Here is a 17780-nt window from a genome sequence, read left to right on the forward strand (position 1 = left end):
ATATTTTTTTTGTAGACATCTTTGTTTTTTCAGTTCGACGTACCGCGTATGCCTTCGCAAAGCATTCGCAAATGTGAAGTAATATGGGTATATTTCATCACAAAGGTAGTAACCATGTTTGTACTGCTGAAGAGAGTGTCTAAGGTCATTATATATTAGTAAATTTCTAATAATAACATCGTCCTTTTGGGTCGCCCCATGACCCATTTGAGGAATTAGAAGAAAAATATTTAAGGAGAATAATCAGTTTATTAGTTTATTATTTTTAATAAATTAATTAAAATCTATTTTGGAATTAATTAATTCAATGGGTTGAATATTAATTAGTTAAAAGTTGATTAATTGAAATATTCCATAATCCCTAAGGATAAGGAGGATCTTGAAATTTGCATACATCCCACATCGGATTGCAGCCACATGTGAGTTAAGGATCGACAAACTATAAATAGGGTACTAGGGATCATAACATGCTTGCTCGTTGGTTTGAATTTTCACATCCTCTCATTGGAACGATTTCATATCCCACTCAAGGGTTTGTGAAAATTTCTCTTTTAGTTTTATTTTGGTTCTTTCTTTGGAGTATTAGGTGTGATTCCATTAAAAGATTCTATTTTGGATCCTTGCATCCAATTAAGGTGGCAAGGACAAGATCGCAACCCAGAAAGTCTCTAGTTGCTAAAGGGTTATGTTATTATATTCTATCTAGTAGTTGCAGTAATAGATTGAAACTTGGATCATTATAGGTTGCATGTGCACATATGAATTTTGTTTTAGTCTTCCGTTTCCATATTCACATATATTGAATGCCCTATAACCCAACATGTACTAATTCCCGTTCACTGTGAAGGACATATTAGGTGCTTTCCCGGTACATATGTCATTAAAAATAAGGGAATGGGCATGAACTTTACGATCATTATTAGATCATGAAACCCCAAAGAACGCATGTCAAATCTACAAATCCTGATATACAACATCTTCCAGTATTTTAGTTGGGTTCACCTATATCACCTCGGGTATATTGATAGTGCCACACATTTGGACATTTTCCCCACACATAATGCGTACAATCAAGGTTAACGATCATTCCTGGTAATCCATGTCTCTCTTCATGTGCCAAATACAATTTCTTAATATCATGTGTAATAGGTTTACGTAAATATTCTTTGTGAAAACCCTCATAAACAGATATGCAAAAATGATCTACGCACTTATTTGCGGCCATCTCATATACTTTCAAATACTTGTTTGATGCATCATAGGCTATACTGCATCCTAAATACCTAAAAGCAGCCACACATTTATTTATGTATAGTACTAAAGCCCATTCTACCTCTAGCATCTGTTTTTTGTTGGAAATACATGTATCGCACCTCTAAAACCTATTAAGACTGAAACGAAGCTCAAATGTTACATCATTATGAAGACAATATTGGCAAAATAATAACGTACCAAGAGTTCATGTGTGGCTTGCCGATATCAATTGACAATCATTCTTATGTTACTAACATTCGTACAATCTTTATTGACAATCATTTTTATATTACTAACATTCGTATAATCTTCATCCAATTTGTTTTGCACAACATTAAAGAATTTTGCAATAAACTCCTTATCATCATCTGAATCATAATTTACAAAAAAATCCATTCCACATTAAATTTTTGCATAACATTTGAATTTTTTTTTATAGAAAATAACAGTTTCACATTAAATGGAGGAGATGGCTTCTTGTTAGTCTTCTTCATTCATTGTCTACACCACATATCACCACGACCACGACAATTTATGAACGATCGGGATGGTGTTCACCATCATGGTCGTTGCCACCTGGACCATGAAGGGCCTCCGTTGAAGGTACCCAAAAAGGCCTAAGGTAATGGGACACTTGGGCAACATTCCCTTCGGTCCCTAGCATCCATCCTAAGCCATTTTTTTATCTACTTCCCGCTTGTGACCCTCCGCCTTTATAACTGTGTAACTTTAGTTTAAGGCTAATGTTTGGGAAAACCTTATAAAAACCAACATATTTTCATCAAAGTCTGAAAAAAAAACACTATATTATGTATTTGTACGTTAAAACTCTTATATTTTTTAAAATATATCATTTAAGGCATCGAGCTCGGTATATCCTCGATAGCCGAAAATGCTAGGTAATCGATTCTCTACGTTTTGATTATTATAATTCATTAGATTAAAAAATTTTAAAAAATATGAGGGTTTAAATGCACTAAAAAATAATATAATAGTTTTTTTTAATCATTTCATAAAAATATATTAGGTTTTCTGAGGTCAGAAGACCTTAAATAAGAATTTCCGAAAATGTAAGAGTTTTAATGCACTAAAATATAATATAGTGGTTTTTTTCTGAGAAAAATCTCCGAAAAAAACCAACGTATTTTCATCAAATGCTTATAAAAAACAACTATATTATTTTTTAGTGCACTAAAACCTTTATATTTTCGGAAATTCTTATTTAAGGTCTTCTAACCTTAAAAAAACCTAATATATTTTTATGAAATGATTCAAAAAACCATTATATTATTTTTTTGTAGTGCATTTAAACCTTCATATTTTAATTTTTTTTTTTAATCTAATGAATTGTAACAATCAAAACGTTAAGAATCGATTACCTAGCATTTTTGGCTATCTAGGATATACCAAGCTTGATGCCTTAAATGATTAAAATAATACAATAGGTTTAAACAAAATTATAAAAATAATAATTTTTTAAAATATCCTTACGACATTGTATTTTATTTTAGTAAAAAGACCTTTTGACCATGACATTTTACCGACTATTTATCTTGTTAAAATGGTATTTTTGAGTTTTTGGCTTTGACTTTTTTTTTTAGGTAAATGGTGCCGTATTCGAATATTAGGAACTTTTCCAACAATAACATAAAACAATGGTAAACCAACACTAAAATGGATTAACAATGATCATTTGGTAATGAAAATTAAAAAAAGAAAATAAAATAAAAAATTGTGCTATCAAGAATTCAAGATGATGAAAAATGAAGAATAGTATAACTCCCTAAATCATGATGCAATCGTATGACACACTCCTATAAATAATACAAGGTACAAGTTGTAATATTAGCCGAGGCTATACAAGATAAGTGGGCGAGGCTAAGGGGGTGTTTGGCTTAGTTTTTCACAGCCAAAAGTCATTTTTGGAAAAAAAAAAAAAACAAAAAAAAAAAGATATTTGGCAAACTAGTTTTAGAAACTACTTTTGAAGTTTTTATATAAGGAAAATAAACTTTTTGAAAAAGTCAGGAAATCCTAACTTTTTGTAACTTCTCCAAAAATGATTTTTGGGTTTGAAAAGCTAAGCCAAACACCCCCTAAATACAAATACAACAGAAATAAATAAGATGATGGTATGCTAACATTCATCCTTTAAATTGTCATAAAAGTAAAAGAAAAAGAAATTGATTTATCAGGTAATTATTTTTTTATTTTTTAATATTTGGGTGTTTTTTAGGGGTTGTAAATTGGGTCATTGTGTCGTGTTTTTGTCTGACACGACACGACATGACAATGTTTTATGTAATACGAACACGATATCGTGTTTTTTTTAACTAACACGAAAACGAACCGATTAAAAAACGACAAACACGGCACGACACGACAAAAGACAACATAATAAAAAATAGTTTATTTAATTAATATTTAATTATACATAACAAGAAAAACACGACAAACATGAAAACATGACAAATAAATGCTAAATCGTGTCAATTTCGTGTCGAATTTTAAACATGAACACAACGTGGCACGACATCGTGTTTTTTACACTTAACACGAACACGACACGAACACGAATTCGAATTTCAGTTTCGTCCCAATTTGGTTTCGTGTCGTGTATTTTTGTCATGTCGTGTCAACAATTGTCACATCTACTTTTTTTACATATCTAAGTAACAGACTCGATGAAAATGTTCACATATAACAATAATGACCGGCTGTAACAAGTTATAACCAACCATATTGGTCATATGTAAAAACTCTCAACAATATTGTTACATAGATATATACAAAAAAATTACTTAAATATGAACAAAATGAAAATGTAATTATTTCGATAATTGAATTTCTCTTTACAACTTATTATTTGGAAAGTGTGATTGTTTTTAAACATCCTTTCATTACCTACCAACAATAGGATAGGAGATGTAATATTTAACGTGGTTTCATTACCTACCAACGTTAGGAGATGTAATACTTTAATTATGCTTTCAAGTTATCAAAAAAAATTACCAACATATCTTGGGAGAAAATAAGAGAAGAAAGAAGACGGAAAGAGTTTGAAGAATGATGTCTTCACTTTTCAATGAGAGGGAGAGGAGCTAGCAGCGATATGTGACCGAAGACTGATGAAGGGAAAACGCAGCCATAGGAGCACATATTGTTGGAGGAGGCAAACCGGGGGAGAAATTTACAGACATCGTGGGAAGCGATAAAATCCAAAATGGGAAAAATCATGAGAGTTTTTTTTTTTTTTTTTTTTTTTTTTTTTTTAATTTAGATCTGTTTATATTTTTATTCAAATGTCTATTAATTAAGAGAAATTAAATATTTTTTTACTTTTATTTCTACAAATCATAGTCCCAATTAAATAATGACATGTATTATTTTAGTATATTAAAATTTCATTAAATGAGCATTAAATATGACATATATCATTATTTAATTGGGTGGAAAATTTGTAGTAATAAAAAGTAAGAAAATATTTAATTTCTCATTAATTAATTTGCTTTAATCATATTATGTTTATTTAAATGGGTCAAAATCGAGTAGGTTTTTTTTTTTTTTTTTTTTTTTTTTTTTTTTTTTTTTTTTCTGATTTTGTATATGTATACATAAACTAATCATATCATTAATTTTGCTATATTTATTTATAACATTTTTAGGCGCCTGAAGATCATTAAATTTCTTTTGTTGGGTATGCAAGTATTGTATTCAAGTGTATGCAATATTAGTATTTATAATCGTTATTTTTAAAAACTTTAACCCTTCTATAAAAAAATAAAGATATGCAATTTCATACAGTTGCTAGGTTATAATTAAATCCATCCAGTGGCATAAACAATGTCAAAATAAAGAGGTATCCCAAACTCATGGATTCGGTCTTTCGGTTTTGAGTCGTTCGAAAGTTTAACTTGTTGAGAATTGAAAATTTTGTGTTGCTTATATAATAGATGTATAGAAGCTATGTTTTGTTATGGCCGACGTGGGATAATTTTAATTTTTTTAAAAACAAATTGCAAAACTAGTAAACAAAATAAAATATACTTTTAACATATAAAAAAACAAGTTGAAAGACTAATAAACAAAGAAAAATATATCCATGTAAATGCCAACATTTGAAATCAAGACCTCAAAGTTAAAAGTTCATTACCACCTGGACTTCTCATCTCAGTATTTGTGTTTAATTTTCACTAAGATCATAATATAATAAATATAATTTGTATAAAGCTATATAAAAAAAGTTACGGAACAAAAGAAAATAAATCTTTAAAAGAAAATTAGAACTTGCAACCTCCAAAAGACCCCTAACCCTTTAACAACCAACTATAACTTATATTGTTATCTCATTAAGCACATTAATAAAGACCCCTAACCCTTTAACAACCAACTATAACTTATATTGTTATCTCATTAAGCACATTAATATTATGTATATATACACTACATAAAAAAAAACAAAGTTTTTCTAAAACAATTATAATACTAGAGTTTTTTTTAAATAATACTGGAGTTTTTTTTAAAGACATGTTAGGATACCCGGAATCTATTGTGGATCCTCCCCTAAATTCACTGATAGTCGCGGGAACCTTTGTCGCACACCACACACCAACTCACCTCACCGCACACATCAGCCGTGGCAGTACTCCGTCCCATTACAACAGTCAAAAATTATGTTTGAATAGGCAGGCTGAAAGTTAATTACATTTTTTTCACTTTCAGCCCTAGACTTGTATAAGTCATATTTTACCCTTGAATCAAAAATAAAATCCCATCAAAACAATAAGTATTAGGGCATTTATGCACAAGGACGCGATTTGTGATCTTGTAGAACCAGCAAAGATAAGAAATCCAAAATGAAAGATCGTGAATTTACTAGAGCATATGATGTAATCATTCGTGGATCATGTTGCCTTTCTTTCCTAAAAGAGAGATCAGCAGTATCATGTGGTACTATTTAAGTACTTATAATTCTGTACACGATGTCAAAAGATCATTATATATGCAACAAACACCGGATTACTTATAAACCACCATTATTTGAGGTTGGGGAGGAAGAAATACCCAAAAAAAAAAAAAAAACTAGGAAAAGGCGCACATACAAGAAAACACATCCAAAAACGGCCTCATCGAACCTCATACACATACGATCTACAAACACTATACTATTCTAACCCCATTGCCATATTGTAAGCAAAGCTGTTCGTCTTCATCCTTATCTTCGATCCCATCTTCTCCACCACCGATTCAGTCGAACGACCACCACCCTCCTCCTCCTGCGACCCGTCACCACCACCCTCGCTCTCCGGAATCTCCTCGTCTCCACCACCTGGGGATGCAGAAGCCGCCGGCAAGATGGTAGTTTCCTTCTGAGCATCAGCAATCTCCTTTAGCCTCTCTTCGCTCATCCCAAAAGCAGTTGCAAACTCCGGCCCCATCATGGTTTGCAAAAGAGAACCTTGACCCACCAAGAACTGTGGCCTGTTGTTTCTTGCCGACGTTGAAAATCCAAAGAACACAAACGGGTTCGATCGTGAAGCTACTTGACAAAAAGGAAAGTATCGTGGAATCCAAAACACATCACCTTCGTTCACTTCAGCATTCATGGCTAATGTCCCATTTGGAAACACCACTTGAATGTTTCCAGTTCCACTTAACACTACCCCATACTCTATTGCTGTTGGATTAATGTGAGGTGCCATCATCGATCCCTGTGGATTGAATTCATATGATCATATTTTACGTTGATTTGGAATTCAAAAACGAAAACGAGAGGTGAGATGTTAGTTAATATATACCGCAGTGAGATTGACAAGATAGACTCCGAAGTCGGATTTCTTAAGTGGTTCATAGTCGTTTTCGTTGACCTCAATGCTCCATCCGTAGTCGTTTTTAAAATCAGGTTTCCGATCATAGATATTGTATGAATCCAACGACTTGCTGTCACCTTTCTTCCTGTTTACCCCGAACATGGAATTTACAAAATCAGTCAACGACCATGTCGTCTTCTCTCCTTCGTCGTTTTTCACACGTACTTGAACGATTCTCTTCATCTGTGCTTGCTTCTCGTGCTTTCCTTGATCCAAGAATCTCTTCCATAAGCTTGGTTCTTTTTCAGACTCGCTGTCGGGTTTCAAGTACACAATCGCTCCTTTTTGTCGACTTGAAAGCAACTCACCGACTGTATTATACGAAACCTATCAAGCAAGAAATCAAGAACGATCGTAAAGTTAGCTTATTCCAAGTATTACACAAAGCAATCTGATGGATACTCACATTAAGTGCTGTCGATAGAGTTTGGATATCGAATCCGGCAAGCACTGAAGATGGGTTTGCTCCTCCTCCGATGTAAAACGACTGCAACATAATACAGTGATGATGGCAGATATGATGCAATAGATCGAAATCAGAAATTCATTCAAATTTGGGTACCTCAAAAGCACTCCAATCCGAGCTCTCGGAGGTGTCGATGCTAGTGATGATATGGAGTCTTTGACCCTCTGCAGTGTTTACGATATAGAATGCTGAACCAGCTTGGACTCTGTACAAATCTCCAGATTTCAGATCTTTTTCAATGAAATCGTCTTGATAGATCGACCCGATTCTGGCCTCGCCTGCAAATTAAACATCGTTTTTGTGCTTATCAGAATTGGGAAATTAACGAGTACCGAGTTGGGTTTGTAGTGGAGGATAATTATATGAACCTAATTCGACGAAGATGATCAGGCTGGAATCAAGATACTGTGGGATGAACATGCTGTTTGGTTCCATTGTTATGAACCCAATATGCATCGGACTTTCTGCGAGTTTTCCACCGACACCCTTCACCACTCTCATTCCACCGGCGTCGGTTGCCACCACTCGCTTTGCGTCCTGCAGTATAAACCTCCTCGAGTCCATTCGTCCCCTCCTACTACCTCCACCGCCACCAGCACCACCACGACCAGCTTCTTCCTCCGGCGGCATCTCCCTACTCCCACCACCACCACGACCACGTTGAGACTCCGGTGGCACCTCTCTTCTCCCCCTTCTTGTCTCCTCCCCAGCATCACCCTCCCACCGACTTCTACCTTGTCCATAGACTCCGATCACCAGTGCATTTGACACCACAACCGCTAGCAGTAAAAACACCCATAGTTTCGATGAACTTTTTCCCATTGTTGAACTTTGTTTCGGTGGTTTGAGTTAGAATACGAGAGTAGTTTAAGTAGAACTGATGCGGAGATTGTGCGGTGGGCACGTGTCAGCCATGCAAATGTTTTAGGAGATGGGTGGCATTTGATTAGTATACACACACCATCAACCTAATCACATGGTCTTTACTCATGAATACACTAGCACACTTGGCGCTAACTTCATGTACAAAAACCATGACTATTTTGTGTACCATTTTAGTAGTCATATTCGAGACTAAAATAATCTTTTATAGATTGATGTTAAGTCGTGACGATTTTGTCTCTGATCTTTGATGAGAGAATTAACTACGAATCAAGATAATCGGAGAACTCATCGGAGAACTCAGGGCTAACTATTTCTTAGTGATTGGTATTATATAATATTGCACGGAGTGGTTCGGCGGATTGCCCGGCAAATCCGAGGTGGCCTCAATCGGCAAATACCGTGCCACCACCCCGGTGAATTCGGCTCGGTGGCGATGCTCTGTAATATCTCATCGAGTTTGACTACCCCATTCTAACCAATCACACAACGGCTCTTTTTTGAAATTATGAATTCCAACCAACCACATCAAAAAATTCTTTCTATATTCTTTCTAAAAATGTCATATTTATCGTCTTCATCATTAGGTATGTTTGATGCGTTCCTTGAAACGACCATAGAGGTCACTTAGGAGACTCAACAGAAGGTCTAAGAACTACGTCAACAACATGCGGATAATGCACATCGGAGAAAGAGAAGGTACATACAAAGATATCATGACATGGCTAATCAACGACACATGGAAGATTATTTTGTCGAAAACGTCACTTTTCAAGGATATTACTTTAGTCGACGCACTACTAGAAAAACAGTCTTTTACGACGCGCAAACGAAGACACACAATGATTTATGTTACGCAAAGGAGAGTGACCTTAAAATAGTGTTATCTCTTCAAAAAATTTAAGGATTTACGTCACGCATTATTGCGTGCCCTTAAATTAGTGTCTAAAGAAAAAAAAACACGGAGGGCGTTTTATCTTAATGGCGTGTCCTCTATACTTGTCGCTTTATAATTTTAATAATGAAACACGCGTTTAGAGAGGGGGAAACGAAATCCCCAAAAATTTTGAAAGCCCGCCTTCTACCTTTTTTTCTATCTTTCATCTTCTCAATCGACTCTCCTCTCTCGGTTCATCTCTCTCCTCCCCGATCCGCTTCTCCGCTACTCCTGACCTCCTTCTTATCGGTCTCATAAAAAATCTCGTTCCTCACCTTTGCCGTTGACCACTGGTCCTTCCCCATTGATTATTGGATCAAAATCACTGATTATTGGATCGATTGTGATTTGTCTTTTTAGGGTTTTTTTCAGAAGAGACTGGAGATCCTATACTATCATAAAGATCGGAGCTTTTTGATAATGATAAATCGGACCCATCCACACTCATTCTGCTATCTATTGAAGTTGATCTTCTTTCATTCTACTGGTATTCTTAGAAAAGGACCAGAGCACGAAACCTTTGTAAGGCTTAGAATCAACTCTCATCCTGACCTCCATTGCAGCATCGAATTCGAAATCTTCTCAGTTGACATCTTCTAGAGCCTTCGCGGCAAAGAAAGCCAAATCCTCGGGTGCAAAGGCGAGCAATAAGAAAGCTCAGCCTAAATTCAAATTCGATGTGAAACAAAGTCGAAACAGGAAGAGGCTGTTGGTCCTCCATCGATGATGCAACTCATGATGTCATCTCGGATGAAAGAAACCGGAGGCGCCTCCTCGATGAAGATGAGCGTGGTATGTCACTTGACATCGGCCCCAACGGACGGCCGTTGTTTACTTCCGCTGCTTCTTTATCTGAACTCAGTAGAAAGGACGCATATACTTACATGAAGTTTAGGTATTGTATACGCCTTTCATTTTACCAGTACATTTGCAAATCTAAATTTTATCCGTTGATTGAATCCCCCAAATGCTAGGAATTGAATTTGATGTGGATTCATACTGGAACTTGGCTTTGTTTTGACATACAGTAGGAAGAAACTGGAGGAGGTGCTGCTGTTGCTATATGCTAAACCCAGCAACATATTGTTGTTGCTGTGATAGACAAAGCTCATCATGTTGTTCTAGTAACAGTAATAATTCATTGCTAATTCAAATATGCATTTGAAAAAAAATGGTATGTTGTGTTGGGTGGTTATTGGTAGTGTATTTCTTTATAGTTAGCTCTGAAATGATGTTTTTTTTAATAACTGCAGATGAAAACAGGATGTGTTGCTCTTGTTCTATGTTTGAATATCAGCGTGGACCCACCCGATGTAATAAAGATTTCACCTTGTGCCAAAATGGAGTGTTGGATAGGTATAGTTATGAGTTTATGAAATTCACATTCTTCTTCTTGCTATTAACACATCTGTTTCTTCTTTAAGGCTGTCAGTTTTGTTTTAGTTATATAGCGCTTCAAATGTTTATATTTACATGTATTTGATTTCAGATCCATTTTCTATGGCCTCACAAAAAGCTCTTGAAACAATCGGAAATACATTGAGTTTCCAGTATGAAAGGTGGCAACCCAAGGCCAAATACAAGATTCTGTTAGATTCATTCCCCTAAAAAAGAAAAATATTTTCTTATTCTTTTATTATCATCATCTTCATTACTACTTGACAGGTGAACGATCTTTCCTCTGTACCTAAATCAAAACGGATACCAATCTTTCTCTAAGCAAAGTAGATAAAGATATCATCCAAGCAGTAAAGGCAAGAATAGTTGAATGTTATATGATTATGAACAGGGGAAAATGCATAAAATAAATAATGATCCTTTTTGTTATGGATGGTGCACAGGACAAGGGCAGGCTGGTCAAGAGTGGAATGAAATATGATCTGTATTCCAACCATGTGACATTGGCTGGCATATTTTTTGTATCGGGGTAAAGTTTCAAGTTTTATCATCTAGTTCACTTTCAGGAGAAATATTAAGATGCGTGCACACAATTCCATGTAAACCTTCCACAATTTGAAAAAAAATCTTTGTGGTTAATACTTAATACATTTCATTCTAAGATTTATTCTCCTTCTTGTAGTTCTAATGCAAATCCACCATTTTGGATTCCAATACATATTGTGATCCCTGAACGACCTACTGAGTCAACCGTATTCAATGTCATAGCAGGTACTCTGTGTGAAATTCTTTTAGTATCTTTTAACTGTTCCTTGTGGTTTAACTTTATTCTAAGTCATGATTTTTTTGATTGAATAACTATGCCAGATTCTCAACGCGATCCAGTTCAATTTATTGAATGGTCACCTTCATGGGAGAATCACTATCTGGACTCAGCCTTCCCATGTAAGCTTTGCCAAGTGATGTTAGAACCCTTGCTCGCATAGTCTATTCTGCTCTTGGTGGTGAGGTTGCTGTTGTGTTTCTAAGAGGTGGGGTCCATATTTATTCTGGTTCTAGTTTTACACCTATTAATAACTATCAGATCAATGTTTTTTTCTGCAATTGCTTCTTATGCATTTTCTTCTACAAGTTGCGGTTCTGCTACTGTTTAGCATGATATAACCAAGGAACGTGCAATTGCAGAAAGGTATTCTAAGTTAATTTCTACAGAACTCATGAAATTTGAAGCTATAAGAAATGCTGACATGGCATTTTGTATCAATACATCCCAGATTTTGGTGGAGTCTGATGGTTGGAGTTGATTGGTGGGATGCTATTGCTTGTACACAAAGTGCTGCTGAGGATGGAATTGGTAATAATATGAATTAGCAAATTTTGTAATCCAAAAAAACTTTAGGCCTAAAAAATTAGCTAGTGAAGGGTAGTTTTTCATTTCAAGAACATATGTTGATGTTGTGGCTGTTATGTTGTTACTCAGTTTCACTGAACAATGTGATTGCGGTTCTGAATGTGGTGGTTAACTTTTGAACTTCTTAAACTCCAAACCTATAAGCAATCATTAAATTTTGAAGCAAATATAAATATTAGCTATTAGTTAACGGTAATTTTTGTACGAGGATTAGAATAGGGTTTGTACCCTGATGATCCATCGATTGAGTGATAATGAATGAAGCATAACATTACTTCTCTTTGCAAAATTTGACATGCAGATTGTTTAGATGGAAGTATTCTTGCATATCATTTTCAGAAGGGTTTTGGATCTGGCTCTAGGAGATGGGCTCTACACATCGAGGTTATTGATCAACTATTAGATGCTTGCTCCCTTTACCCAGATAGTTTCAGCGTTTATGGTTGATGAATGATATTATCTGAATAAACCTTGGTATGTGCTTTTTTCTGGTAGAGAATACGATAAATTACAATTAAACTACTGAGTCGAAGTTATTGGGCATTTTCACTTTTTCATAGCTTTTCATTTTCCATGACAAAGCTTGTTGGTATATTCCTTATTAGGATCTTCAAACTTCATGGAACATTAAGTTCAATTTTCTAGGATTTTAAGTAGTGATCCATCTCATAACCCAGGTTAGATATGACTGACTATTGCTGCCACTTAGATTTTTTATTTAGGCATAAATCTTTTAAAATGGAAATTTTTGCTACTTTTGACATCAATTAGAATGCAAAATGTTTGGCTAAAAATGTAATTTCACATGTTCTTTATCCTAACTTTTTCATAGATTTGTATAAAAAGTTGCTACATTTTTATTCATTATTTTAGCATTCAATGCATTGACACTTGTTCAGATTTCTTTAACTGGAACAAGGTCAAGATACGGTATTGTGATGGTGCATCTTTTGATGGGCACCCTGAAAGTGAACAAAAGGTATGTTCTTTTCTTGGTATGAAAATTTCTTTCAATTTTTCAAACATGCCACTTTAGTATAAATAAATAAATTTGTTTAAGCTATTTCTCTAATTTATGGATGGTTCTTATTCTGTTGGATTTAATTAAAAAATAAAAAAAATGCAGGGATTAGACAATATAAAATGCAAGCTATTAGAAGGAACAAATGCTCAAGAGGTGAGAGCAATTGGTGTTGGATATATGCAAGCGTGGTTATTACTTGATATGTTGGGGAAAGGAATAGAATCGGCTCTGATTAATCCTTCAGCTCTAGTTGATAAGCCATGGTAGGCATCGGGTGAGAATTAAACAACATTGACCATGAAGCACTGGTTGTTGACCCTGCACTTGTGTTAACCATCCAGGTTGGCAGTTGTCACTGAACTGAATCATGATTTTATTGATCATATTGTTAGTTGTTTGGTAATTTTAAGGACGAAATGACAAATATGTAGGCATATGTTGATGTTGTTCTTGATCTGGCATCACATTTCAACACACGATTGCTGGCAAGTCATGCTGTAACTGCAGGGACAAGTGGCAGCCGTAGCAAAAGACAACAACATACTTTCTTGATCTGGCATCACATCAGTCCCACCACCCAACCTACTGGCACTCCTTCCCCTGGAGCTACACAGGGTTACATTTTACTTTTTACTACACTTGTTATTTATTGTTAAATGCAAGAAACAACAACATACTTTCTTTTACACTTGTTATTTATTGTTAACTTAATAGTAGTGGATTTGTCCTTGTGATATGTGCTTAGGTCAACTCTACAAAGAGTCAAGAACCTATCCTTAGGACATTGTCAATTTCAGAGAGGTAACTTATATTTTATATCCATTGCGCGTCGTATATTTTATATCCTATCCTTATGACTAAAAAAAATTCATTTTTTGATATATATTTTTTGTTTTGTTTTGCAGAGGATACTAAAGAGCAAAGTGATAGTGATGCCCTTGAGAATAATCCACAGTACAGACTTGGAGTTGAATTTGGCTAAGTCATTATTGAGTGAGATGGGCCAATGTACAACTCTTATCCATATAATCAGCTGTTTGGAGCATTAGTCTTAAAGAATTTTGAAAGGCAAGATGCAACTTTACTTAGATGGAATTTGATGTACATAGTAGATTAGATGCAAATTTATATATTGTAAGAAATAGAATTGTATGACATTAAATTTATGCAATGGATTCTAATTTTTGTATATGATATTTTATTTTCTATTATGAAACATTAAATACAAATTTAATTTGAAAATAAGTAAATCTATATATAATATTTTTTTTAAACATTTAAAATTGTGATACGCAAAAATGTGTGTCATCTTCATTTATGACATGGCCTTTCTTGACAGAGGCTTTCTTGATACGCATTACGTGTCATTAACACGCACGTCGTATGGTTACGACACGCGAACGCGTGTCGTCTTCCTTTATGACAGGGCCTTCCTTGATACGCATTGCGTGTCGTAAACGCGCGTTGTAATTGCGCGTCGTAAATGAGCGTCGTAAATGCGCGTCGTCTCTCTTTATGACAGGGCCTTCCTTGACGCGCATTTGCGCGTCGTCTGAGCCTTTTACGACGCGCAATGAGCGTCGTAAAAAGCTGTTTTTCTAGTAGTGACGATTCCATATGCGTAAACCTCTATTTGTGTGTATCGTGAACAACGTCATGGTAGCATGTCCATATTTTTAACAACGTCGGGATGCTAAAGGCACGGTTGGTTTTACTTCTTTACAAAAATGCACCGCTGCACTATGTCACTTCCCCCGATGCACTAGATGAGAATCATAGGATGTCCGGATGTACTGCATGCGACAACCTTCACAAATTTTGCAAGTATGTCATGAGATTGTATGGTCCATGATATTTGCACAAACCTACCTGTTGTGACATCCAACATTTATATGTTTATCATTCGAATGTGCACGGCTTCCCTGGAATGTTGGGAAGCCTAGATTGCGTCCATTGGGAATGGGACAATTGTCTGAATGCATATCAAAGCTTATACACCCGAGGAGATCATGGTTATCCAACTATCATACTTGAAGCATTGGCCTCACAGGATTTGTGGATATGGCAAGCATTCTTTGATTATGTTGGTTCACTCAATAACATTAATGTTCTTAACATGTATCTGTTATTCTATGACATGTATAACAGGACCTCACCAGATTCTTCCTTTCAAGTGCGTGGAGCATCATATAGGTACGAGTATTATCTTGTCGACGGGATCTATCCGGAGCATGTTTGTTTTGTGAAGTCATTGTCTTGTCCAAATGATTGAAAAAGGTTGAAGTTTAAGAGGGCTCAAGAGAAGGCGAGAAAGGATGTTGAACGAGAGTTTGACGCTCTTAAAAATCGTTGGCATATACTTAAACACCCTACACTTTATGTTGATGCGAAGAAAATGAGTGAGGTGATGTATACTTGTATCATATTGCATAATATGATTCTCGAAGACGAAGGAAATGAAATATGTGAGTATAACGAAAACAAGATCGTTCCATCGACACAACCTTTTGAGGTTGGAAGCGACGAGTATTTGACGAGGAGAGCGATAATTCATGGTGTTTAGACCTATCATGTTCTTCGTAGAGACTAAACGGGACATATTTGGACTGTTGGACCACATCGATCTTAACACGTAACCGGTCGATGATTTAGAGGGCCAATTTTCCGATGAAAATGTCTTTTAGGTCTATATATTTCGTATTTTAATATCTAGGTTTCGTAATTTCAATTTCTATGTTTTGTATTCTTTTAAATTCTATGTTTATTTAGGTTTGATGTAATTTGTTTTGAAGTTTAATGAAAATTTAGTTTTACATTAATTTGTTCAAGGATATATATTTTTGATATAATTAATTTACAAAAAAATAGCATGGAAAGTGGGGCAACCCATGCCTTTTAAATGGCAAATTTTGGTTGTAGTGTGGAAAATCTGACGTGGCACCTACGTGAACTGTGGCAAGTGTGACATCACTCCCTTCAGCCTACAAGACACTACTCATTTGTAAGTGGAAAAAAATGAATAATTACATCACAGTATACAATTAAAATAGGGTTTTGAAACCATAAATTACATCTTATATGAAATTTATGTTTTCTATGCACTATCCAAAACTAAGAAAACAAAACAATGTCATCAAAAAGTATATTCTTTCTAGGTCTAATAAGATCAAATGAACATTTCTTATTGAAGTCTCAAGGACACCACCATGTCGAAGAAATTTTCACATCCAAAACACCCTTGCGAGTTGAAAACAACGAAGCCAGATCCAACAACCACTCAAGGTTACATATTGGAAGAAAAGTTGAAATATCAAGATCGTACCACTGCCTAAGCTTATGCATCATAATTTCACAACTTCACACCCTGTTAACTTTAACGTCCAAATTTTCACAATAATTTTTTTTCATTTTTAAATAAGATAAATAACAATTTCCATAAAACTATAATCAATACAAAACTCATTTGTTCATAAAATCGCATTCCAAAATCCAAGATCATAGTATAAATAAAATCATTGTGTAAGTATCAACACATAAAGTTGTTGATTTTTGTGTGAAAAACGATGTCTTCGCCTTCCCATGATCAGAAGAAGTACCTGAAAACATTTAATCCAGAACTATAAGACAAAGCTTAGTGAGTTCCCCAAAATATCATATACAACACATAACTAAACATAACAATAATGGGTTTATTTCAACCCAACATGTCTACTTCAATCAAGAGGTCTATTTCAACCGGCAAGTCTGTTTCAACCGACATGTATGTTTCAACCAACAAGACTTTTTCAACTGACAGATCTGTTTCAAACAACATAACATACAAGCAAATAAGCAATATCCTACTAGTCTAACTAAGCTTACAATCATGCCATAACAACTATATTATAAGTAATACAGTGAGAAAACTCACCCGAATCAAATACTAAAGAAACATAATACAAATCCAAACTTTACAAGAAACAATCTCACGAACTTGCTAACAATAAACATAGGTCAAACATTAGTCTATAACTCAAAATCATTAGATTTACCAAAATTCAAATCGTTCAAAAAGTCAACGAGAAAAGGTCCCCGCGCCGCGACTACTACCTTGGTTGCATCGCGGTCACGAAATGAAAAAACAAACATGAACCCAAACAATACTTGCATCGTGTCTTATCATTGGTCGCTCTACAATTCCCCTATCAGAACCCATTTCTCGTTAAGCACTTAATCACTTCAGGTTAAGGATTAGATCTTCAGATCTAATCAGTCAAGGGACTTAATGGATAAAGTGTCCAACTTTATCCCGATTTATAACCCAAGCAAACCCAATCTCAAACCCTAACTCATTTTGTCCCAAAATGGCTTGAATCCTTTGCATAGAATCCAAGAAGCTCATTCATTCACTATAAAAGGTCCTTAACAAGTCCATAATTCACTCATAAAAAAATCAATGGTTCTAGATTTCTCCAAACTCTAAGAACTACACAAAAGTGGCTAAAAGAGATCAAAATCTACCCCCAAGTCTAAATTCAAGCATAAGACTGAATAAAGCA

General features: G+C 35.0%; 1 protein-coding gene across 1 annotated transcript; it reads right to left on the bottom strand.

The window, feature by feature from the left end:
- Window positions 1-6335: 6335 nt before the first annotated feature.
- Window positions 6336-8435, bottom strand: LOC145058013 (RmlC-like cupins superfamily protein). The gene is made up of 5 exons (XM_079005929.1): window positions 7959-8435; window positions 7687-7868; window positions 7531-7611; window positions 7053-7451; window positions 6336-6965 (listed from the first exon to the last, which is right to left on the bottom strand). The coding sequence occupies exons 1-5, from the start codon at window positions 8410-8412 to the stop codon at window positions 6420-6422; spliced, it is 1662 nt and encodes a 553-aa protein (XP_078862055.1). The 5' UTR covers window positions 8413-8435; the 3' UTR covers window positions 6336-6419.
- Between the last annotated feature and the right edge of the window lie 9345 nt (window positions 8436-17780).

Source organism: Lactuca serriola, chromosome 6 (genome assembly GCF_051521515.1).
Source record: "Lactuca serriola cultivar US96UC23 chromosome 6, Lser_US96UC23_V15, whole genome shotgun sequence".
In the NCBI taxonomy this organism is placed as follows: domain Eukaryota; kingdom Viridiplantae; phylum Streptophyta; class Magnoliopsida; order Asterales; family Asteraceae; genus Lactuca; species Lactuca serriola.